The sequence below is a fragment of the Leptodactylus fuscus genome, chromosome 1 (genome assembly GCF_031893055.1).
Source record: "Leptodactylus fuscus isolate aLepFus1 chromosome 1, aLepFus1.hap2, whole genome shotgun sequence".
Classification (NCBI taxonomy): domain Eukaryota; kingdom Metazoa; phylum Chordata; class Amphibia; order Anura; family Leptodactylidae; genus Leptodactylus; species Leptodactylus fuscus.
Genome location: NC_134265.1, coordinates 369,798,451 through 369,824,468, shown reverse-complemented (window position 1 = coordinate 369,824,468; position 26,018 = coordinate 369,798,451). Strand labels below are relative to the sequence as shown.

General features: G+C 53.3%; 1 protein-coding gene across 1 annotated transcript; it reads left to right on the top strand.

The window, feature by feature from the left end:
- Positions 1–13,673: 13,673 nt before the first annotated feature.
- On the top strand, positions 13,674–24,263 carry LOC142188673 (uncharacterized). Its single transcript, XM_075261916.1, has 9 exons — positions 13,674–13,713; positions 15,207–15,353; positions 18,064–18,231; positions 18,308–18,431; positions 18,618–18,721; positions 19,645–19,726; positions 19,805–19,893; positions 20,020–20,134; positions 21,968–24,263. Exons 2-9 carry the CDS (start codon positions 15,276–15,278, stop codon positions 22,972–22,974), a joined length of 1,767 nt encoding a protein of 588 aa, XP_075118017.1. The 5' UTR covers positions 13,674–13,713; positions 15,207–15,275; the 3' UTR covers positions 22,975–24,263.
- The last annotated feature ends 1,755 nt before the right edge of the window (positions 24,264–26,018 follow it).

Genomic DNA, 26,018 nt, shown 5'->3' with positions numbered 1-26,018 from the left:
GGAGGGGACATTATACTGTGGGGGCACCAGGAGGGGACATTATACTGTGGGGGCACCAGGAGGGGGACATTATACTGTGGGGGCACCAGGAGGGGACATTATACTGTGGGAGCACCAGGAGGGGAACATTATACTGTGGGGGCACCAGGAGGGGGACATTATACTGTGGGGGCACCAGGAGGGGGCATTATACTGTGGGGCACCAGGAGGGGACATTATACTGTGGGCACCAGGAGGGGACATTATACTGTGGGAGCACCAGGAGGGGAAAATTATACTGTGGGGGCACCAGGAGGGGGACATTATACTGTGGGGGCACCAGGAGGGGGCATTATACTGTGGGGCACCAGGAGGGGACATTATACTGTGGGGGGTGCAGGAGGGGACATTACACTGTGGGGCACCAGGAGGGGACATTATACTGTGGGGGGTGCAGGAGGGGACATTACACTGTGGGGCACCAGGAGGGGACATTATACTGTGGGGGCACCAGGAGGGGGACATTATACTGTGGGGGCACCAGGAGGGGGACATTATACTGTGGGGGCACCAGGAGGGGGCATTATACTGTGGGGCACCAGGAGGGGGACATTATACTGTGGGGCACCAGGAGGGGACATTATACTGTGGGAGCACCAGGAGGGGAACATTATACTGTGGGGGCACCAGGAGGGGGACATTATACTGTGGGGGCACCAGGAGGGGAACATTATACTGTGGGGCACCAGGAGGGGACATTATACTGTGGGGGGTGCAGGAGGGGACATTATACTGTGGGGGGTGCAGGAGGGGACATTACACTGTGGGGCACCAGGAGGGGACATTATACTGTGGGGGCACCAGGAGGGGGACATTATACTGTGGGGGCACCAGAAGGGGGACATTATACTGTGGGGGGTGCAGGAGGGGACATTACACTGTGTGTCCTATTATGGTGACTGTAGGGGGACATTATACTGTGGGGGGGACCAGGAGGAGATATTACACTGTGGGGGCACCAGGAGGGGACATTACACTGTGGGGGCACCAGGAGGGGACATTATACTGTGGGGACACCAGGAGGGGACATTATACTGTGGGGGCACCAGGAGGGGGACATTATACTGTGGGGGCACCAGGAGGGGACATTATACTGTAGGGGCACCAGGAGGGGGACATTATACTGTGGGGGCACCATGAGGGGGACATTATACTGTGGGGGGTGCAGGAGGGGACATTATACTGTGGGGGGACATTACACTGTGTGTCCTATTATGGTGACTGTAGGGGGACATTATACTGTGGGGGGGACCAGGAGGAGATATTACACTGTGGGGCACCAGGAGGGGACATACTGTGGGGGCACCAGGAGGGGACATTACACTGTGGGGGCACCAGGAGGGGACATTATACTGTGGGGACACCAGGAGGGGACATTATACTGTGGGGGCACCAGGAGGGGGACATTATACTGTGGGGGCACCAGGAGGGGACATTATACTGTGGGGGCACCAGGAGGGGGACATTATACTGTGGGGGCACCATGAGGGGGACATTATACTGTGGGGGCACCAGGAGGGGAAGATTATACTGTGGGGGCACCAGGAGGGGGACATTATACTGTGGGGGCACCAGGAGGGGAACATTATACTGTGGGGGCACCAGGAGGGGACATTATACTGTGGGGGCACCAGGAGGGGGACATTATACTGTGGGGGCACTAGGTGAGGACATTACACTGTGGGGGCACCAGGAGGGGGACATTATACTGTGGGGGCACCAGGAGGGGAACATTATACTGTGGGGGCACCAGGAGGGGACATTATACTGTGGGGGCACCAGGAGGGGGACATTATACTGTGGGGGCACCATGAGGGGGACATTATACTGTGGGGGCACCAGGAGGGGAACATTATACTGTGGGGGCACCAGGAGGGGGACATTATACTGTGGGGGCACCAGGAGGGGGACATTATACTGTGGGGGCACGAGGAGGGGACATTATACTGTAAGGGCACCAGGAGGGGAACATTATACTGTGGGGGCACCAGGAGGGGGACATTATACTGTGGGGCACCAGGAGGGGACATTATACTGTGGGGGCACGAGGAGGGGACATTATACTGTAAGGGCACCAGGAGGGGAACATTATACTGTGGGGGCACCAGGAGGGGGACATTACACTGTGGGGGCACCAGGAGGGGGACATTACACTGTGGGGGCACCAGGAGGGGACATTATACTGTGGGGGCACCAGGAGGGGGACATTATACTGTGGGGGCACCAGGAGTGGACATTATACTGTGGGGGGACCAGGAGGGGGACATTATACTGTGGGGGGACCAGGAGGGGGACATTATACTGTGAGGGCACCATGAGGGGGACATTATACTGTGGGGGCACCAGGAGGGGGACATTATACTGTGGGGGCACTAGGAGGGGGACATTACACTGTGGGGGCACCAGGAGGGGGACATTATACTGTGGGGGCACCAGGAGGGGGCATTATACTGTGGGGCACCAGGAGGGGACATTATACTGTGGGGGCACCAGGAGGAGGACATTATACTGTGGGGCACCAGGAGGGGACATTATACTGTGGGAGCACCAGGAGGGGAAAATTATACTGTGGGGGCACCAGGAGGGGGACATTATACTGTGGGGGCACCAGGAGGGGGCATTATACTGTGGGGCACCAGGAGGGGACATTATACTGTGGGGGGTGCAGGAGGGGACATTACACTGTGGGGCACCAGGAGGGGACATTATACTGTGGGGGCACCAGGAGGGGGACATTATACTGTGGGGGCACCAGGAGGGGGACATTATACTGTGGGGGCACCAGGAGGGGGCATTATACTGTGGGGCACCAGGAGGGGACATTATACTGTGGGGGCACCAGGAGGGGGACATTATACTGTGGGGCACCAGGAGGGGACATTATACTGTGGGAGCACCAGGAGGGGAACATTATACTGTGGGGGCACCAGGAGGGGGACATTATACTGTGGGGGCACCAGGAGGGGAACATTATACTGTGGGGGGTGCAGGAGGGGACATTACACTGTGGGGCACCAGGAGGCGACATTATACTGTGGGGGCACCAGGAGGGGGACATTATACTGTGGGGGCACCAGAAGGGGGACATTATACTGTGGGGGGTGCAGGAGGGGACATTACACTGTGTGTCCTATTATGGTGACTGTAGGGGGACATTATACTGTGGGGGGGACCAGGAGGAGATATTACACTGTGGGGGCACCAGGAGGGGACATTACACTGTGGGGGCACCAGGAGGGGACATTATACTGTGGGGACACCAGGAGGGGACATTATACTGTGGGGGCACCAAGAGGGGGACATTATACTGTGGGGGCACCAGGAGGGGACATTATACTGTGGGGGCACCAGGAGGGGGACATTATACTGTGGGGGCACCATGAGGGGGACATTATACTGTGGGGGGTGCAGGAGGGGACATTATACTGTGGGGGGACATTACACTGTGTGTCCTATTATGGTGACTGTAGGGGGACATTATACTGTGGGGGGGACCAGGAGGAGATATTACACTGTGGGGCACCAGGACGGGACATACTGTGGGGGCACCAGGAGGGGACATTACACTGTGGGGGCACCAGGAGGGGACATTATACTGTGGGGACACCAGGAGGGGACATTATACTGTGGGGGCACCAGGAGGGGGACATTATACTGTGGGGGCACCAGGAGGGGACATTATACTGTGGGGGCACCAGGAGGGGAACATTATACTGTGGGGGCACCAGGAGGGGACATTATACTGTGGGGGCACCAGGAGGGGGACATTATACTGTGGGGGCACTAGGTGAGGACATTACACTGTGGGGGCACCAGGAGGGGGACATTATACTGTGGGGGCACTAGGTGAGGACATTACACTGTGGGGGCACCAGGAGGGGGACATTATACTGTGGGGGCACCAGGAGGGGAACATTATACTGTGGGGGCACCAGGAGGGGACATTATACTGTGGGGGCACCAGGAGGGGGACATTATACTGTGGGGGCACCATGAGGGGGACATTATACTGTGGGGGCACCAGGAGGGGAACATTATACTGTGGGGGCACCAGGAGGGGGACATTATACTGTGGGGGCACCAGGAGGGGGACATTATACTGTGGGGGCACGAGGAGGGGACATTATACTGTAAGGGCACCAGGAGGGGAACATTATACTGTGGGGGCACCAGGAGGGGGACATTATACTGTGGGGCACCAGGAGGGGACATTATACTGTGGGGGCACCAGGAGGGGGACATTACACTGTGGGGGCACCAGGAGGGGACATTATACTGTGGGGGCACCAGGAGGGGGACATTATACTGTGGGGGCACCAGGAGTGGACATTATACTGTGGGGGGACCAGGAGGGGGACATTATACTGTGGGGGGACCAGGAGGGGGACATTATACTGTGAGGGCACCATGAGGGGGACATTATACTGTGGGGGCACCAGGAGGGGGACATTATACTGTGGGGGCACCAGGAGGGGGACATTACACTGTGGGGGCACCAGGAGGGGGACATTATATTGTGGGGGGACCAGGAGGGGACATTATACTGTGGGGCACCAGGAGGGGACATTATACTGTGGGGGGACATTACAATGTGTGTCCTATTATGGTGACTGTAGGGGGACATTATACTGTGGGGGGGACCAGGAGGAGATATTACACTGTGGGGCACCAAAGGGGGACATACTGTGGGGGCACCAGTAGGGGACATTATACTGTGGGGGCACCAGGAGGGGGACATTATACTGTGGGGGCACCATGAGGGGGACATTATACTGTGGGGGCACCAGGAGGGGAACATTATACTGTGGGGGCACCAGGAGGGGGACATTATACTGTGGGGGCACCAGGAGGGGAACATTATACTGTGGGGGCACCAGGAGGGGACATTATACTGTGGGGGCACCAGGAGGGGGACATTATACTGTGGGGGCACTAGGTGGGGACATGACACTGTGGGGGCACCAGGAGGGGACATTATACTGTGGGGACACCAGGAGGGGACATTATACTGTGGGAGCACCAGGAGGGGACATTATACTGTGGGGGCACCAGGAGGGGGACATTATACTGTGGGGGCACCAGGAGGGGAACATTATACTGTGGGGGCACCAGGAGGGGGGCATTATACTGTGGGGCACCAGGAGGGGACATACTGTGGGGGCACAAGGAGGGGACATTACACTGTGGGGGCACCAGGAGGGGACATTATACTGTGGGGACACCAGGAGGGGACATTATACTGTGGGGGTACCAGGAGGGGGACATTATACTGTGGGGGCACCAGGAGGGGACATTATACTGTGGGGGCACCAGGAGGGGGACATTATACTGTGGGGGCACCAGGAGGGGAACATTATACTGTGGGGGCACCAGGAGGGGGACATTATACTGTGGGGGCACCAGGAGGGGAACATTATACTGTGGGGGCACCAGGAGGGGACATTATACTGTGGGGGCACCAGGAGGGGGACATTATACTGTGGGGGCACTAGGTGGGGACATGACACTGTGGGGGCACCAGGAGGGGACATTATACTGTGGGGACACCAGGAGGGGACATTATACTGTGGGAGCACCAGGAGGGGGACATTATACTGTGGGGGCACCAGGAGGGGGACATTATACTGTGGGGGCACCAGGAGGGGACATTATACTGTGGGGGCACCAGGAGGGGGACATTATACTGTGGGGGCACCAGGAGGGGACATTTTACTGTGGGGGCACCAGGAGGGGGACATTATACTGTGGGGCACCAGGAGGGGACATTATACTGTGGGGGCACTAGGTGGGGACATTACACTGTGGGGCACCAGGAGGGGGACATTACACTGTGGGGGCACCAGGAGGGGACATTATACTGTGGGGGCACCAGGAGGGGGAAATTACACTGTGGGAGCACCAGGAGGGGGACATTATACTGTGGGGGCACCAGGAGGGGGACATTATACTGTGGGGGCACCAGGAGGGGAACATTATACTGTGGGGGCACCAGGAGGGGGACATTATACTGTGGGGGCACCAGGAGGGGGACATTATACTGTGGGGGCACCAGGAGGGGAACATTATACTGTGGGGGCACCAGGAGGGGAACATTATACTGTGGGGGCACCAGGAGGGGACATTATACTGTGGGGGCACCAGGAGGGGGACATTATACTGTGGGGGCACTAGGTGGGGACATGACACTGTGGGGGCACCAGGAGGGGACATTATACTGTGGGGACACCAGGAGGGGACATTATACTGTGGGAGCACCAGGAGGGGACATTATACTGTGGGGGCACCAGGAGGGGACATTATACTGTGGGAGCACCAGGAGGGGACATTATACTGTGGGGGCACCAGGAGGGGGACATTATACTGTGGGGGCACCAGGAGGGGAACATTATACTGTGGGGGCACCAGGAGGGGGGCATTATACTGTGGGGCACCAGGAGGGGACATACTGTGGGGGCACCAGGAGGGGACATTACACTGTGGGGGCACCAGGAGGGGACATTATACTGTGGGGACACGAGGAGGGGACATTATACTGTGGGGGTACCAGGAGGGGGACATTATACTGTGGGGGCACCAGGAGGGGACATTATACTGTGGGGGCACCAGGAGGGGGACATTATACTGTGGGGGCACCATGAGGGGGACATTATACTGTGGGGGCACCAGGAGGGGAACATTATACTGTGGGGGCACCAGGAGGGGGACATTATACTGTGGGGGCACCAGGAGGGGAACATTATACTGTGGGGGCACCAGGAGGGGACATTATACTGTGGGGGCACCAGGAGGGGGACATTATACTGTGGGGGCACTAGGTGGGGACATGACACTGTGGGGGCACCAGGAGGGGACATTATACTGTGGGGACACCAGGAGGGGACATTATACTGTGGGAGCACCAGGAGGGGGACATTATACTGTGGGGGCACCAGGAGGAAGACATTATACTGTGGGGGCACCAGGAGGGGACATTATACTGTGGGGGCACCAGGAGGGGGACATTATACTGTGGGGGCACCAGGAGGGGACATTTTACTGTGGGGGCACCAGGAGGGGAACATTATACTGTGGGGCACCAGGAGGGGACATTATACTGTGGGGGCACTAGGTGGGGACATTACACTGTGGGGCACCAGGAGGGGGACATTACACTGTGGGGGCACCAGGAGGGGACATTATACTGTGGGGGCACCAGGAGGGGGAAATTACACTGTGGGAGCACCAGGAGGGGGACATTATACTGTGGGGGCACCAGGAGGGGGACATTATACTGTGGGGGCACCAGGAGGGGGACATTATACTGTGGGGGCACCAGGAGGGGACATTTTACTGTGGGGGCACCAGGAGGGGGACATTATACTGTGGGGCACCAGGAGGGGACATTATACTGTGGGGGCACTAGGTGGGGACATTACACTGTGGGGCACCAGGAGGGGGACATTACACTGTGGGGGCACCAGGAGGGGACATTATACTGTGGGGGCACCAGGAGGGGGAAATTACACTGTGGGAGCACCAGGAGGGGGACATTATACTGTGGGGGCACAAGGAGGGGACATTATATTGTGGGAGCACCAGGAGAGGGACATTATACTGTGAGGGCACCATGAGGGGGACATTATACTGTGGGGGGACCAGGAGGGGGACATTATACTGTGGGGGCACCAGGAGGGGACATTATACTGTGGGGGCACCAGGAGGGGACATTATACTGTGGGGGCACCAGGAGGGGACATTATACTGTGGGGGGACATTATACTGTGGGGGGACCAGGAGGGGACATTATACTGTGGGGGCACCAGGAGGGGACATTATACTGTGGGGGCACCAGGAGGGGACATTATACTGTGGGGCACCAGGAGGGGACATTATACTGTGGGGGCACCAGGAGGGGGACATTATACTGTGGGGGCACCATGAGGGGGACATTATACTGTGGGGGCACCAGGAGGGGAACATTATACTGTGGGGGCACCAGGAGGGGGACATTATTCCACGGGGGCACCAGGAGGGGGACATTATACTGTGGGGGCACCAGGAGGGGAACATTATACTGTGGGGGCACCAGGAGGGGACATTATACTTTGGAGGCACCAGGAGGGGGACATTATACTGTGGGGGCACTAGGTGGGGACATGACACTGTGGGGGCACCAGGAGGGGACATTATACTGTGGGGACACCAGGAGGGGACATTATACTGTGGGAGCACCAGGAGGGGGACATTATACTGTGGGGGCACCAGGAGGGGGACATTATACTGTGGGGGCACCAGGAGGGGAACATTATACTGTGGGGGCACCAGGAGGGGGACATTATACTGTGGGGGCACCAGGAGGGGACATTTTACTGTGGGGGCACAAGGAGGGGGACATTATACTGTGGGGCACCAGGAGGGGACATTATACTGTGGGGGCACTAGGTGGGGACATTACACTGTGGGGCACCAGGAGGGGGCCATTACACTGTGGGGGCACCAGGAGGGGACATTATACTGTGGGGGCACCAGGAGGGGGACATTACACTGTGGGGGCACCAGGAGGGGGACATTATACTGTGGGGGCACCAGGAGGGGACATTATATTGTGGGAGCACCAGGAGAGGGACATTATACTGTGAGGGCACCATGAGGGGGACATTATACTGTGGGGGGACCAGGAGGGGGACATTATACTGTGGGGGCACCAGGAGGGGACATTATACTGTGGGGGCACCAGGAGGGGGACATTATACTGTGGGGGCACCAGGAGGGGACATTATACTGTGGGGGGACCAGGAGGGGGACATTATACTGTGGGGGGACCAGGAGGGGGACATTATACTGTGGGGGGACATTACACTGTGTGTCCTATTATGGTGACTGTAGGGGGACATTATACTGTGGGGGGGACCAGGAGGAGATATTACACTGTGGGGCACCAGGAGGGGACATACTGTGGGGGCACCAGGAGGGGACATTATACTGTGGGGGCACCAGGAGGGGGACATTATACTGTGGGGGCACCAGGAGGGGGACATTATACTGTGGGGGCACCATGAGGGGGACATTATACTGTGGGGGCACCAGGAGGGGAACATTATACTGTGGGGGCACCAGGAGGGGGACATTATACTGTGGGGGCACCAGGAGGGGAACATTATACTGTGGGGGCACCAGGAAGGGACATTATACTGTGGGGGCACCAGGAGGGGGACATTATACTGTGGGGGCACTAGGTGGGGACATGACACTGTGGGGGCACCAGGAGGGGACATTATACTGTGGGGACACCAGGAGGGGACATTATACTGTGGGAGCACCAGGAGGGGACATTATACTGTGGGGGCACCAGGAGGGGGACATTATACTGTGGGGGCACCAGGAGGGGAACATTACACTGTGGGGGCACCAGGAGGGGGACATTATACTGTGGGGGCACCAGGAGGGGAACATTATACTGTGGGGGCACCAGGAGGGGACATTATACTGTGGGGGCACCAGGAGGGGGACATTATACTGTGGGGACACCAGGAGGGGACATTATACTGTGGGAGCACCAGGAGGGGGACATTATACTGTGGGGGCACCAGGAGGGGGACATTATACTGTGGGGGCACCAGGAGGGGAACATTATACTGTGGGGGCACCAGGAGGGGGACATTATACTGTGGGGGCACCAGGAGGGGACATTTTACTGTGGGGGCACCAGGAGGGGGACATTATACTGTGGGGCACCAGGAGGGGACATTATACTGTGGGGGCACTAGGTGGGGACATTACACTGTGGGGCACCAGGAGGGGGACATTACACTGTGGGGGCACCAGGAGGGGACATTATACTGTGGGGGCACCAGGAGGGGGAAATTACACTGTGGGGGCACCAGGAGGGGGACATTATACTGTGGGGGCACCAGGAGGGGGACATTATACTGTGGGGGCACCAGGAGGGGACATTATATTGTGGGAGCACCAGGAGAGGGACATTATACTGTGAGGGCACCATGAGGAGGACATTATACTGTGGGGGGACCAGGAGGGGGACATTATACTGTGGGGGCACCAGGAGGGGACATTATACTGTGGGGGCACCAGGAGGGGGACATTATACTGTGGGGGCACCAGGAGGGGACATTATACTGTGGGGGGACCAGGAGGGGGACATTATACTGTGGGGGCACCAGGAGGGGGACATTATACTGTGAGGGCACCAGGAGGGGGACATTATACTGTGGGGGCACCAGGAGGGGACATTATACTGTGGGGGGACCAGGAGGGGGACATTATACTGTGGGGGGACAAGGAGGGGACATTATACTGTGGGAGCACCAGGAGGGGACATTTTACTGTGGGGGCACCAGGAGGGGGACATTATACTGTGGGGCACCAGGAGGGGACATTATACTGTGGGGGCACTAGGTGGGGACATTACACTGTGGGGCACCAGGAGGGGGACATTACACTGTGGGGGCACCAGGAGGGGACATTATACTGTGGGGGCACCAGGAGGGAGACATTACACTGTGGGGGCACCAGGAGGGGGACATTATACTGTGGGGGCACCAGGAGGGGACATTATATTGTGGGAGCACCAGGAGAGGGACATTATACTGTGAGGGCACCATGAGGGGGACATTATACTGTGGGGGGACCAGGAGGGGGACATTATACTGTGGGGGCACCAGGAGGGGACATTATACTGTGGGGGCACCAGGAGGGGGACATTATACTGTGGGGGCACCAGGAGGGGACATTATACTGTGGGGGGACCAGGAGAGGGACATTATACTGTGGGGGGACCAGGAGGGGGACATTATACTGTGAGGTCACCAGGAGGGGGACATTATACTGTGGGGGCACCAGGAGGGGACATTATACTGTGGGGGGACCAGGAGGGGGACATTATATTGTTGGGGGACCAGGAGGGGACATTATACTGTGGGAGCACCAGGAGGGGACATTATACTGTGGGGCACCAGGAGGGGACATTATACTGTGGGGCACCAGGAGGGGAACATTATACTGTGGGGGCACCAGGAGGGGACATTATACTGTGGGGGCACCAGGAGGGGACATTATACTGTGGGGGCACCAGGAGGGGACATTATACTGTGGGGGCACCAGGAGGGGACATTATACTGTGGGGGGACATTATACTGTGGGGGGACCAGGAGGGGAACATTATACTGTGGGGGCACCAGGAGGGGACATTATACTGTGGGGGCACCAGGAGGGGACATTATACTGTGGGGGCACCAGGAGGGGGACATTATACTGTGGGGGCACCATGAGGGGGACATTATACTGTGGGGGCACCAGGAGGGGAACATTATACTGTGGGGGCACCAGGAGGGGGACATTATACTGTGGGGGCACCAGGAGGGGGACATTATACTGTGGGGGCACTAGGTGGGGACATGACACTGTGGGGGCACCAGGAGGGGACATTATACTGTGGGGACACCAGGAGGGGACATTATACTGTGGGAGCACCAGGAGGGGACATTATACTGTGGGGGCACCAGGAGGGGGACATTATACTGTGGGGGCATTAGGAGGGGAACATTATACTGTGGGGGCACCAGGAGGGGGGCATTATACTGTGGGGCACCAGGAGGGGACATTACACTGTGGGGGCACCAGGAGGGGACATTATACTGTGGGGACACCAGGAGGGGACATTATACTGTGGGGGCACCAGGATGGGGACATTATACTGTGGGGGCACCATGAGGGGGACATTATATTGTGGGGGCACCAGGAGGGGAACATTATACTGTGGGGGCACCAGGAGGGGGACATTATACTGTGGGGGCACCAGGAGGGGAACATTATACTGTGGGGGCACCAGTAGGGGACATTATACTGTGGGGGCACCAGGAGGGGGACATTATACTGTGGGGGCACTAGGTGGGGACATGACACTGTGGGGGCACCAGGAGGGGACATTATACTGTGGGGACACCAGGAGGGGACATTATACTGTGGGAGCACCAGGAGGGGGACATTATACTGTGGGGGCACCAGGAGGGGGACATTATACTGTGGGGGCACCAGGAGGGGAACATTATACTGTGGGGGCACCAGGAGGGGGACATTATACTGTGGGGGCACCAGGAGGGGACATTTTACTGTGGGGGCACCAGGAGGAGGACATTATACTGTGGGGCACCAGGAGGGGACATTATACTGTGGGGGCACTAGGTGGGGACATTACACTGTGGGGGCACCAGGAGGGGACATTATACTGTGGGGCACCAGGAGGGGGACATTACACTGTGGGGGCACCAGGAGGGGACATTATACTGTGGGGGCACCAGGAGGGGGATATTACACTGTGGGGGCACCAGGAGGGGGACATTATACTGTGGGGGCACCAGGAGGGGACATTATATTGTGGGAGCACCAGGAGAGGGACATTATACTGTGAGGGCACCATGAGGGGGACATTATACTGTGGGGGGACCAGGAGGGGGACATTATACTGTGGGGGCACCAGGAGGGGACATTATACTGTGGGGGCACCAGGAGGGGGACATTATACTGTGAGGGCACCAGGAGGGGGACATTATACTGTGGGGGCACCAGGAGGGGACATTATACTGTGGGGGGACCAGGAGGGGGACATTATACTGTGGGGGGACCAGGAGGGGACATTATACTGTGGGAGCACCAGGAGGGGACATTTTACTGTGGGGGCACTAGGTGGGGACATTACACTGTGGGGCACCAGGAGGGGGACATTACACTGTGGGGGCACCAGGAGGGGACATTATACTGTGGGGGCACCAGGAGGGGGACATTACACTGTGGGGGCACCAGGAGGGGGACATTATACTGTGGGGGCACCAGGAGAGGACATTATATTGTGGGAGCACCAGGAGAGGGACATTATACTGTGAGGGCACCATGAGGGGGACATTATACTGTGGGGGAACCAGGAGGGGACATTATACTGTGGGGGCACCAGGAGGGGGACATTATACTGTGGGGGCACCAGGAGGGGACATTATACTGTGGGGGGACCAGGAGGGGGACATTATACTGTGAGGGCACCAGGAGGGGGACATTATACTGTGGGGGCACCAGGAGGGGGACATTATACTGTGGGAGCACCAGGAGGGGGACATTATACTGTGGGGGCACCAGGAGGGGGACATTATACTGTTGGGGGACCAGGAGGGGGACATTATACTGTGGGGGCTCCAGGAGGGGACATTATACTGTGGGGGCACCAGGAGGGGGGCATTATACTGTGGGGGCACCAGGAGGGGGGCATTATACTGTGGGGCACCAGGAGGGGACATTATACTGTGGGGCATTACACTGTGTGTCCTATTAGGGTGACTGAGCACTGGATAGGAGCGGGCAGAGCTGTGACACCTGTGCGCTCAGTCCTAGCTGTTACTATGGGCGGAGGAATAAGAGAGAACTACAACTCCCAGCACTGCCCGCGGTGTCCGCCATCACACAGCTCCTCCCACTGCTGAGCTCCGCCCCTCCTGTCACATGACCTCTTTAGCCGATTCGCCATTTATCGTCGTCCCTGCTTAGCTCCCACCGCTCACGTGATTGATCACCTGATAATGACGTCCCCTCAGGTCCTTCAGCCTAATATACTGAGTGCCGCATGGTCACATGACTCTGACGTCACGGCAGGTCCTTCGGGCTGAGCTGTGTAGAGCAGGTCCTGTGCAGGTATTTCCGGTGCTCAGCGCTGTTGTCTTGCGCTCTGTTATCAGCCGGCGCTATGTCCAGGCATGCAGAGGAGGGAGAGCTCTATACACGGCCGTATACTGCGCCTGACCGCACCAGTCACTCTGCAGGCTGTATTCACACCATGTCTATAACCTGCGGTTTCGCAGGCGCCCACATTATATTATATATATATACTGCCCAGTGGTCACATGACTGGACTCTAGCTCAGAGTCACATGACCATTGCTGGGTGAGGGTCTCCTCTGACTCCTCCCCCTGCTCCATCTGATTGACAGACTTCTCCCCCTTTGTGTGTGTCAGTGGCCTGCTCAGTGCTCTTCTCTCCATGTATACCCTATAGATACCACATACATGTCTGGGGCAGGGGTTATCCTACCAGGAGTCGCCCGCGGTCCTCTAGTGTCAGGCACCCAGACTGTATGAGGTTCTCCTCTGACTCCTCCCCCTGCTCCATCTGATTGACAGACTTCTCCTCCTTTGTGTGTGTCAGTGGCCTGCTCAGTGCTCTTCTCTCCATGTAAGTGCAGATGTCACATATATACCCTATAGATACCACATACATGTCTGGGGCAGGGGTTATCCTACCAGGAGTCGCCCGCGGTCCTCTAGTGTCAGGCACCCAGACTGTATGAGGTTCTCCTCTGACTCCTCCCCCTGCTCCATCTGATTGACAGACTTCTCCCCCTTTGTGTGTGTCAGTGGCCTGCCCAGTGCTCTTCTCTCCATGTATACCCTATAGATACCACATACATGTCCGCCCTGGGGGTTATCCGCGGTCCTCTAGTGTCAGGCACCCAGACTGTACGAGGGTCTCCTCTGACTCCCCTTTGTCTCAGCAGACATGACAGACTCCTCATCTCAGTTTGCGGCCGTGTGTCTGTAGTCAGCTTGGGTTATGTTCGCTGTTCATTGCTTTGCACACAATCTTTCTCTGACTGTATTCACACTGCGACTTCCAGTTTGTGACCATAGGTCGCTGCGTCTCCTCTGCTTTTTGTGACTAGATGTCGTGGTCTCCGCACCCTCAGGGCCACATGGGGCCATTCACTAACATGAGTGACGGAGTGGCAGGTAGTCACGGTGACAGGATTGCAGCCAAAGTGGCTGTGTGGCCCCGAATGTCCTGCAGGGCCCTTAATCGGATAAAGAGAACCTCTGCCGTCTGGAGCGGAGCCCTCCTCTCTGGCACCCTCACCCGTCTCCTATTAAAAGGCTTGTCCAGGATCAGAGAATTAAAGGGGATGTCCATGAATCTTTATCATTGAATTATTTAGTGAGACAAATTGTCAAAACCCGCCGGCCAGTATATCAGTGTATGGGATATATGGGATATATACTGTATATACATTTCCTATAGGTGGGGCGTTCTTGGACTTCGGGGTGCCTCATTTATATATTCTGTGTTGTAATGTGATCCGTATCCGAGGCTCTATGTGATTCTGAGCCTTCCCTTCTTTATTTCGCCGCCCACAGCTCTAGATTCGTCGCCCTCCCGGCTGATGTCGGTTTCCTCATATCCTGGTCCCGAATGACCCGACGAAGATGGACAAGGACAGGACGGAGGTCACCAGAAGAATACTGAGCTTCACCCTGGAGATCATCTCCCTGCTGACCGGAGAGGTATCTGTACTACATTTCTATCATCTCCCTGCTGAGCGGAGAGGTATCTGTACTACATTTCTATCATCTATCTGCTGAGCGGAGAGGTATCTGTACTACATTTCTATCATCTCCCTGCTGACCGGAGAGGTATCTGTACTACATTTCTATCATCTCCCTGCTGACCGGAGAGGTATCTGTACTACATTTCTATCATCTCCCTGCTGAGCGGAGAGGTATCTGTACTACATTTCTATCATCTATCTGCTGAGCGGAGAGGTATCTGTACTACATTTCTATCATCTATCTGCTGAGCGGAGAGGTATCTGTACTACATTTCTATCATGTATCTGCTGAGCGGAGAGGTATCTGTACTACATTTCTATCATCTATCTGCTGAGCGGAGAGGTATCTGTACTACATTTCTATCATCTCCCTGCTGACCGGAGAGGTATCTGTACTACATTTCTATCATCTATCTGCTGAGCGGAGAGGTATCTGTACTACATTTCTATCATCTATCTGCTGAGCGGAGAGGTAACTGTACTACATTTCTATCATCTATCTGCTGAGCGGAGAGGTATCTGTACTACATTTCTATCATCTATCTGCTGAGCGGAGAGGTATCTGTACTACATTTCTATCATCTATCTGCTGAGCGGAGAGGTATCTGTACTACATTTCTATCATCTCCCTGCTGACCGGAGAGGTATCTGTACTACATTTCTATCATCTCCCTGCTGAGCGGAGAGGTATCTGTACTACATTTCTATCATCTCCCTGCTGAGCGGAGAGGTATCTGTACTACATTTCTATCATCTATCTGCTGAGCGGAGAGGTATCTGTACTACATTTCTATCATGTATCTGCTGAGCGGAGAGGTATCTGTACTACATTTCTATCATCTATCTGCTGACCGGAGAGGTAACTGTACTACATTTCTATCATCTCCCTGCTGAGCGGAGAGGTATCTGTACTACATTTCTATCATCTCCCTGCTGAGCGGAGAGGTATCTGTACTATATTTCTATCATCTCCCTGCTGAGCGGAGAGGTATCTGTACTACATTTCTATCATCTATCTGCTGAGCGGAGAGGTAACTGTACTACATTTCTATCATGTATCTGCTGAGCGGAGAGGTATCTGTACTACATTTCTATCATCTCCCTGCTGAGCGGAGAGGTATCTGTACTATATTTCTATCATCTCCCTGCTGAGCGGAGAGGTATCTGTACTACATTTCTATCATCTATCTGCTGAGCGGAGAGGTAACTGTACTACATTTCTATCATGTATCTGCTGAGCGGAGAGGTATCTGTACTACATTTCTATCATCTCCCTGCTGAGCGGAGAGGTATCTGTACTACATTTCTATCATCTCCCTGCTGACCGGAGAGGTATCTGTACTACATTTCTATCATCTCCCTGCTGAGCGGAGAGGTATCTGTACTACATTTCTATCATCTCCCTGCTGACCGGAGAGGTATCTGTACTACATTTCTATCATCTCGCTGCTGACCGGAGAGGTATCTGTACTACATTTCTATCATCTCCCTGCTGAGCGGAGAGGTATCTGTACTACATTTCTATCATCTATCTGCTGAGCGGAGAGGTATCTGTACTACATTTCTATCATCTATCTGCTGAGCGGAGAGGTATCTGTACTACATTTCTATCATCTCCCTGCTGACCGGAGAGGTATCTGTACTACATTTCTATCATCTCCCTGCTGAGCGGAGAGGTATCTGTACTACATTTCTATCATCTCGCTGCTGACCGGAGAGGTGACCACATTTCTGTCATATGTAACACACAATCATCCGTGATCAGCAGAGTCCGGTGTCCTGTATAGGGACAGACCGGCCCCCGTATGTATCAGGACCACTAAGGCACTATCAGTGTTTGTCACGGACCGCCCTAGGACAAGACATGGCTGCGGCTCTCACTCCTCTCACACTTCAGTCAGGCTGTAAATTGAGCATAAATGGCACCCCAACACAGCCCACTCCCCTCAGATACACGCTCCACCACTACTGACCTAACAGGCCCGGCACGAACCCCATTCACAAACACACGCACCCCACTTTATAAAGGTATTGGCTTCATAGCAAGTTCCAAGGGCTTCAGTGAGACAAAAAAAAGCAAAACAGTTTCTAAAATAAAAGGAGAAAAAGCAGAATAAGCCTCATAACGTCCAAGACATTCCCAGTTTCTTGTAAGGTGAAGCTCTTGGCTTGTGCTTAGCCCTGCCCCCTGCCAGGGGGCTCCTCCCCTCTTTCCTCAACTTGGACAGCTGGAGAATGAACTGTTCCATCTCCATGCGGCAGAGCTGGGTGCCATGGAGGTCAGGGGTCACTGCTCACACCCGCCCCCTCTTCTGACATCTAGTTGTAAAACAATACACCCGGCTAAATATGGCCGAGAACCTGGTCCTGTGATCACAAGGAGAGAACAGTCTCATCCCTGATCCAATCACCTCCCCCTCCGACCCGCTCCAGACTAAGTATATATACAAGAACACTATAATTCAGCAATGGTATATACACAAGTGCGGCCTCTTCCATGACACCCCAATATGGTCTGTTATGTATCATGGGGTCTAAGATTCATGCTAAAGCCCACAAGTATAGGAGGGGTCTCTAGAACTGCTGGATACAGCGGGGTCTCACTTTCTGTCTATCCAGGGTCTATCTGGGGTCCGTTGTCTGATCACGTCTCTTCCCGTACACAGGACTACACAGTAGTGAAGAAGACATCGGGTGACGGTGTAACAGCCAATGGCCATCTCCGCGAGTCAGGAGTCCGGAGCAGGAGCCCCATCATGGAGCCTTACCCCCTCATACATGAGCAGAAGATCCTCCACCTCACCAACAAGATGCTGGAGCTGCTGACTGGAGAGGTGACACTGCGGGGAATGCTGGGACCTCACACCGTCACCTGAGGGACTGCTGACAACTCTATCATTGTGTTGTCAGGTTCCTATGAGGTGTCAGGATGTCACTGTCCATTTCTCCATGGAGGAGTGGGAGTATTTAGAAGGACACAAGGATCGGTACGAGGAGGCCATGATGGAGGATGACCAGCCCCTCACGTCACCAGGTACGATGTAGGTTGTCATCCATTACTGGTGGCACCACTGGCTGGTGACCTTAGCAGGAGAGAAGTTCTCATACCCCAGGAGGTTTAGGGTCCGTCCTTAGTGAGGAAGAGTCGTCTCCTTCTATCCACTACAAGGTGAAGTAGCGCAGGGTGTGTGTCCATCACTGTGTGTTTGCGTCTCCACAGACATATCTAGTAAGAGAAGTTCCCCGCAGAGATGTCCGGATCTTCTGTCCTCCCAAGATCGTCCACTCGAACAGCCAACTATCCCAGAGAGTCACCAGCTACAGGTATGTCCACACTTGGCTTAAAGGGATCCTATCATTAAAACTCAATTTTTTGTCCCTAACACGTAGGAATGGCCTTAAGAAAGTCTCTTCGTCTCCTACCTTTAGATGTCTTCTCCGCGCCGCCGTTCGGTATATAATCTGGTTTTCGTCGGTATGCAAATGAGTTCTCTCGCAGCACTGGGGGTGGGTCCCAGCGCTGAAACAGCACTGGAGGCGTCCCCAATGCTGCAAGAGAACTCTCCAGCGCCGCCTCCATGTCTGGAACGGCCTCTCTTCGCGTCTCTTTCAACGCTGGCTTCAAACTTCTAGGCTTCGGGTAGCCAACTGCGCTTGCCCGCCAGTCACAAGAAAATGGCTGATTACAACACTTTGTAAGCGGCCATTTTCTTGTGGCGGTGGGCATGCGCAGTCGGCTTTGCCCGAGGCCTTGAAGTTTAAAGCCAACCCCCAGAAGAAGACGCGTGAAGAGGCCATTCCTGAAGATGATGGAGGCGGTGCTGGCTGGAGAGTTCTCTTGTAGCATTGGGGATGCCCCCAGTGCTGTTTGGGTGCTGGGACCCGCCCCCAGTGCTGCGAGAGAACTCATTTGCATACCGCCGAAAACCAGATTATATACCGAACGGCGGCGCGGAGAAGACATCTAGGAGAAGAAGAGACTTTCTTAAGGCTAATCCTACGTGTTATCGAGAAAAAAATGTGTTTCAATGATAGGATCCCTTTAAGGTTTTTGAATTTCTTATTCAACCAATTCCAGGCTGCAGCTCACAATGCAACCACTGGGGGCGTCAGACTATCTTATGTACAAAGTCACTTTGTGACACAGTATGGCGGAACCAGGTTGTTCTGAAAAGCTGTTAATCTGGGGACAGGTGAGGGAGGACACAACTGTAGGTGGCGCTAATTCTGGGGTTCTTCTTGTTTAGGGTGAAAATCTGATGGATATTAAGATCGAGGTGGTGGATGATGACAATGAAGACGAGCCGGATCTAAGGGCCAATGAACAGTGTAAGGAGGGGAGACTTTGCTTTCGGGGTCACCTACCTACTACTCCCATCCTCACATACTATCCATCCTTTCCTACAGATGGACCTATTGAAAGAAATCCACCGGAGACTTGTCACATGTCCCAGGACTATCCGGAGGAAATTTACAACGTCCCAGAGAATTACCAGGTAGGGGGCGCTCCAGGCCACATCTATACAGGACTGTGGGCCAGTGTGGTCGCTTCTCGCATTGATCTTCTAGATCTTTCCACCGGTCTGCTGTATTGTACTGAATCGTTCCATGTGTCACATCAGGGAGAAGATCTGACGCACATTAAGGTGGAGTCCGAAGCAGAAGAACCGAGGGCGAGAGACGTTCCTCTGTGTAGGAGCGAGGTGGAGGAGGACAGGTCTGCAGATGGTACCACAGGTATGGGATAGTGGATTCAGGGATGACATGACCTAAGGCTACCCCATTAGTCAAGGTCTAGGGGCCACATCGGTTTGCGGCCTACCAATTGCCGCATGGGTTTTTTTTAAAGGAATTTTTGACTCTACGAGGTCACTTTACGACTTCTTCAGGACTGGCTGTTTGGACCAGTCAGTGGTTGAGCCCACTCCGTAGGCAGAGGGTGATGATGGCGGACAATGTCTGTGATCGGGAACAACCCTGCACATGCCATGGTCTCTATTGAGATGGTCACTGGGGCCCTGATCAACATGATTGTGCCAAGTGGTTATCGTGGCGGCCAGGAGCCTTGTGGAAGCTGCCAGGCACAATATACTGCAGTATGAAAGCATTGCAGTGTATTGTACAAGGGATCCACTGATCACATGTAAGACCATTTAGACTAAAAATGGAATATAGTAAAATCTAATAAGTGTCAGCTCCATTCATATGTTACAGGTAATAAAAATCTTCTTCTTATGGCTGAAAGGGTCCAAACTGGTAAAATATAAAAGAAAAAAATATCCACAATGGTCAAATTGCCGGTCACCTCGTCCTCTCCCCAAAACGAAGAGTGCCTAAATAGTCTTATATAATGTAAGACAGTGCCAATAGAAAATACAGCTCACCCTACAGAAAACAAGCCCTCGTACAGCTGTGTAGACTGAAAGGAATGTTATACATGTCTCATGATAGTAAATAATAAAAAAGAGGGCTGCACATCCACAGGGTTCACGCTGACCGTGGTTGGTTCTTCAAACTTGATCCACATGGTGCACACTAACCGTGGCCGGTCCGCCACACTAGACCCATATGCTGCACGCTGACCATGGCCGCTCCTCCATATGTGATCGTAAGTGGTCCTCTACACTTGATCCATATGGTACCTGCTGACCGTGGCCGATCCGCCACACTAGATCCATGTGGTACACGCTGACCATGGCCGCTCCTCCATATGTGATCGTGAGTGGTCCTCTACACTAGATCCATATTGTACCTGCTGACCGTGGCCGGTCCTCAACACTAGATCCATGTGGTACACGCTGACCGTGGCCGATCCTCCATCCTAGATCCATATGGTACACATTGACCGTGGCCAGTTCTCCACACTAAATTCATATGGTACACGCCAACCGTGGCTGGTCCTCCACACTAAATCCATGTGCTACACACTGACCGTGGCTGGTCCTCCACATTAGATCCATATGGTAGACGTTGACTGTGGCCAGTCTTCCACATGTAAACCACATGGTACACCCTGATCACGGCCAATCCTTCAACTTAGAACCACGTGGTACATGCTGACCATGGCCGGTCTTCCACACTTGATCCACACGGTACACGCTAACCTATCTTCTTGGCATCTAAGGATGATTAATAAAGATAAACCTGAGCTACTGAGTGTACCGTGTGACCACGTTGTATAAGCCCATTATACACTTCAGCCTAAATGTTCCCGTCATAGTGCAACGTATCTTAGTATAAACCAGCCATTACAAGCCCCAGTCCGGATTGGTAAACCTGGTGGATTGGGTGGATTTCCTGGTCCATAACTGGTTAAGAGATGGGACCCTTTGCGTTTTGATTTCTGGTCATGGCCGATTTCTTGTGGCTTGACTGTCCTATACTATATACTGTATACAGTATATAGTGTATGTATTGTAGACAGAGGGCTGGAAATGGAAGAATAATGTCATCTGCTTCAAATTCCTCCATTTCTGGGGTCAAAAAACTATGAAAAACTTCATGTCTGTTTTCAGCCTTATGGGAATGTTGTAAAAAATAAAAAATAATATTTTTTTTTAACCCGAACAGAAAATCCAAGTCCTGAGGGAACCTTCATGTTCTTGCTAAATTATAAAGTAGAAGATGACAATACCATGCAGCTCGCCTCGGGAGAAAACCTCATTGCCCTAAATATACATTCGGGACTTGACCATACAGATCCATCATACAACCTCCCAAATCACCAGGGACTTTCTGCTGACCAGTCACGGATCGTTACCCTAAGTACAGGTCAGAAAGAGCCGAAAAGATTTCGATGCGGTGAATGCGGGAAAGAGTTTACCAAAAGCTCGAGTTATTTTACTCACATGAGAATTCACACGGGGGAGAAGCCATACTCCTGCTCCGAATGTGAGAAGTGTTTCACGTCAAAATCAAATCTGGTTACCCATGAGAGAATTCACACGGGAGAGAAGCTTCACTCATGTTCACTGTGCGGGAAGTGTTTCACGGACAAATCAAGTCTTGTTCGACACGAGAGAAGTCACACGGGAGAGAAGCCCTATTCATGTATGGAGTGCGGGAAAGGCTTTGTACAAAAATCCGACCTGGTTAAGCACGAGCGAATTCACACAGGAGAGAGACTGTACTCGTGTCTAGAATGTGGCAAATGCTTTACGACCAAGTCCAATCTTGCCACACATGAGAGAATTCACACAGGAGAGCGGCTGTATTCGTGTTCGGAATGTGGGAAATGTTTTACGTCCAAATCGAACCTCATCAGACATGAGAGAAGCCACACGGGAGAGAAGCCGTTCTCATGTTCAGAATGTGAGAAATGTTTCATTACTAAAGCCAAGCTCGTGGACCATCAGAGAAGCCACACAGGAGAGAAGCCCTATTCATGTTCATTGTGTGGCAAATGTTTTACCAAAAAGGCAATTCTTGTTATACACGAGAGGACTCACACGGGAGAGAAGCCATACTCATGTTCAGAATGTGGCAAATGTTTCATTAGTAAAGCCAAACACAGGGACCATCAGAGGAGACACGTGGAGAAGAAGGCGTATGGCCTTCTCCCAAATATGGTTTCATGAGAAAGGGGGTCAGTAGTAAATAGTGATGGGCGGCCATTGCAAGATTCGTTACGGAAAATTTTTAAGTGGAGATTGCGAACCAGTTTGTAACAAGCTGGGCTAACAAGAAATTTTGGGATTTCGCCACTAAGTAATTACTGATACTCACTTTCTCTCACCTCTCCTGGGCTCCTTTGCAGTCCTCTTTGGTCTTCTTGCAGCCAAAATCTTAAAACGCACATTCACCTTTCCTGGGCTCATTCCTTCTATCCCTGGCATCCTTGGTGTGTTCCACCTCTCTCCCTGACATCATAAGCCTCAGGTCACCACAGTGGGCTGTGATTGTGCCTCACCAGTCACTTGGGGGGCATCTATGTTATCAAGATGTTAAAGGGGTTTTTCCCACCTCGCCTGCTCACCAACTTGCAGGCTGTATGCTCTGTTCACTTCCTGGTTTTCTCGGTAATTTGGTGGGCAGGGTTTCACTTGCTCTGCTTAGCTCTCTTCATAGCAGTACATGTTTGCAGTCAGTAATGAGCAATGGTTGTAAATAAATTAGCACAGTATCACTGGAAGATGCACAATATGAAGCTGATGTAGCAGAGCTGGATTTGTTAGGTGATGAGAATCCTAAATTTACATGCTACAGGACCAAATGTTTACATTCAGAGGTAATAGACTCCCTGTCTCAGCCCTTATCAGCAAAATTCAAGTGGCTGACCTGATAACTAGAAGAGCCAGAGATAAAGAGCTCATAAATACAAGCTCACTCCGAGCACTCAGCCCCCCTCCCCTCCTGAGAGCATGGAGCTACATCACTTGTCCTGGGTGGAGAGATAAATAGCTCAGAAATACAAGCTCACTCAGAACACTCAGCCCCCCTCCCCTCCTAAGAGCATGGAGCTATGTCACTTGTCCTGGGTGGCAAGATAAGATCATCCCCAGGTCCGTGGTTATGGAAACGCAGTGTAAACAATGAAGTGAATAAATTAAGATAACAGCCAAACAAAGCACTTTTGATGAAGCAGTGTATTTAGGAAAAGTCTTAAATCCACATAAGCTAGCAGTATAGATAGGATCCTTGAGATGAGACAACCCCTTTAATGTTCACTACAGTGAATCGTGTTTCGATACGTTTCCTTTTACTGCTGAAATTCAGACTAAGGTACAGTGGGGCAAAAAAGTATTTAGCCAGTCACCAATAGTGCAAGTTCCACCACTTAAAAAGATGAGAGGCGTCTGTAATTGACATCATAGGTAGACCTCAACTATGAGAGACAAAATGAGAAAACAAATGCAGAAAATCACATTGTCTGATTTTGTAAGAATTTTTTTGCAAATTATGGTGATTATTATTTATAGTGGTAGTAGTAGTATATTATTTATATATTATTTATTTATAGTGATTAGTATTATTATATGGTGATATTAAATTTTTTTCACTGCCTCCGTTGTCGTAGTTCCTGTCCCACCTCCTCTGCACAGTTATTGGTGCAAAAAAAGCGCCAGGGAAGGTGGGAGGGGACACGAATCTTTACTGCGTTTCTCACGTGGTATTCGATTGGAGTCGAATACCTTGAACGGCCTGATATTCAATCAAATACCTATTTAATCGAACGGTGTTCACTCAGCTCTAGTACTTAACAATACTAATAGAAGTTACTTAGTGTACTTAGCCTGTTGTTCCTTCCTCGGTCCTTCCTGCATTTACCTTTGGGGCTCAGGGTAAGAGGGGATCATCCTACAACTGGAAGTGCCCCGGGAACAACTACCGCCACCTACCTGTCACATCACCACTACTACTACTCCCATCCTATGGTCACTATTGTCTGTAGCATGTAACACTACAGCATACCTCCCAACTTTTGAAGAACCAAAGGAGGGACAAAATGTGCAGTGCGCGTAGCCCCACCCACTTTTGTGTTGACTCCGCCCATTCTCATTAATTTTTCATGTGCCCGCACACAGTAAAATCCTCCTACAGTCACCCGTAAATTATATGTCCCCCCTCTATCTCTCCCCCAGCTTCATATACACCCTTCATCTGCCCCCAGATTCATGTCCCCTCCATCTCTGCCCCAGATTCATGTCCCTCCATCTCTGCCCCCAGATTCATGTCCCCTCCATCTCTGCCCCAGATTCATGTCCCTCCATCTCTGCCCCCAGATTCATGTCCCCTCCATCTCTGCCCCCAGATTCATGTCCCCTCCATCTCTGCCCCCAGATTCATGTCCCCTCCATCTCTGCCCCCAGATTCATGTCCCCCCTCCATCTCTGCCTCCAGATTCATGACCCCCATCTCTGCCTCCAGGTTCATGTCCCCTCCATCTCTGCCCCCAGATTCATGTCCCCTCCATCTCTGCCCCCAGATTCATGTCCCCTCCATCTCTGCCCCCAGATTCATGTCCCCTCCATCTCTGCCCCCAGATTCATGTCCCCCCTCCATCTCTGCCCCCAGATTCATGTCCCCTCCATCTCTGCCCCCAGATTCATGTCCCCTCCATCTCTGCCCCCAGATTCATGTCCCCTCCATCTCTGCCCGCAGATTCATGTCCCCTTCATCTCTGTCCCCAGATTCATGTCTCCACATCTCTGCCCCCAGATTCATGTCTTCTCCATCTCTGCCCACAGATTCATGTCTCCACATCTCTGCCCCCAGATTCATGTCCTCTCCATCTCTGCCCACAGATTCATGTCTCCACATCTCTGCCCCCAGATTCATGTCCCCTCCATCTCTGCCCCCAGATTCATGTCCCCCCTCCATCTCTGTCCCCAGATTCATGTCCCCTCCATCTCTGCCCCCAGATTCATGTCCTCTCCATCTCTGCTCCCAGATTCATGTCCCCTCCATCTCTGCCCCCAGATTCATGTCCCCTCCATCTCTGCCCCATATTCATGTCCCCCCATCTCTGCCCCCAGGTTCATGTCCCCTCCATCTCTGCCCCCAGATTCATGTCCCCTCCATCTCTGCCCCCAGATTCATGTCCCTCCATCTCTGCCCCCAGATTCATGTCCCCTCCATCTCTGCCCCCAGATTCATGTCCCCTCCATCTCTGCCCCCAGAT

What these genes read in the sequence shown, in the direction of transcription:
- LOC142188673 (XM_075261916.1), top strand. Translation starts at nt 15,276, where the DNA reads ATGGACAAGGACAGGACGGAGGTCACCAGAAGAATACTGAGCTTCACC. An exon ending in TCTCCCTGCTGACCGGAGAG is followed by an intron (nt 15,354 to 18,063) that starts GTATCTGTACTA and finishes TCCCGTACACAG; the next exon opens with GACTACACAGTAGTGAAGAA. An exon ending in GTCTGCAGATGGTACCACAG is followed by an intron (nt 20,135 to 21,967) that starts GTATGGGATAGT and finishes TAACCCGAACAG; the next exon opens with AAAATCCAAGTCCTGAGGGA.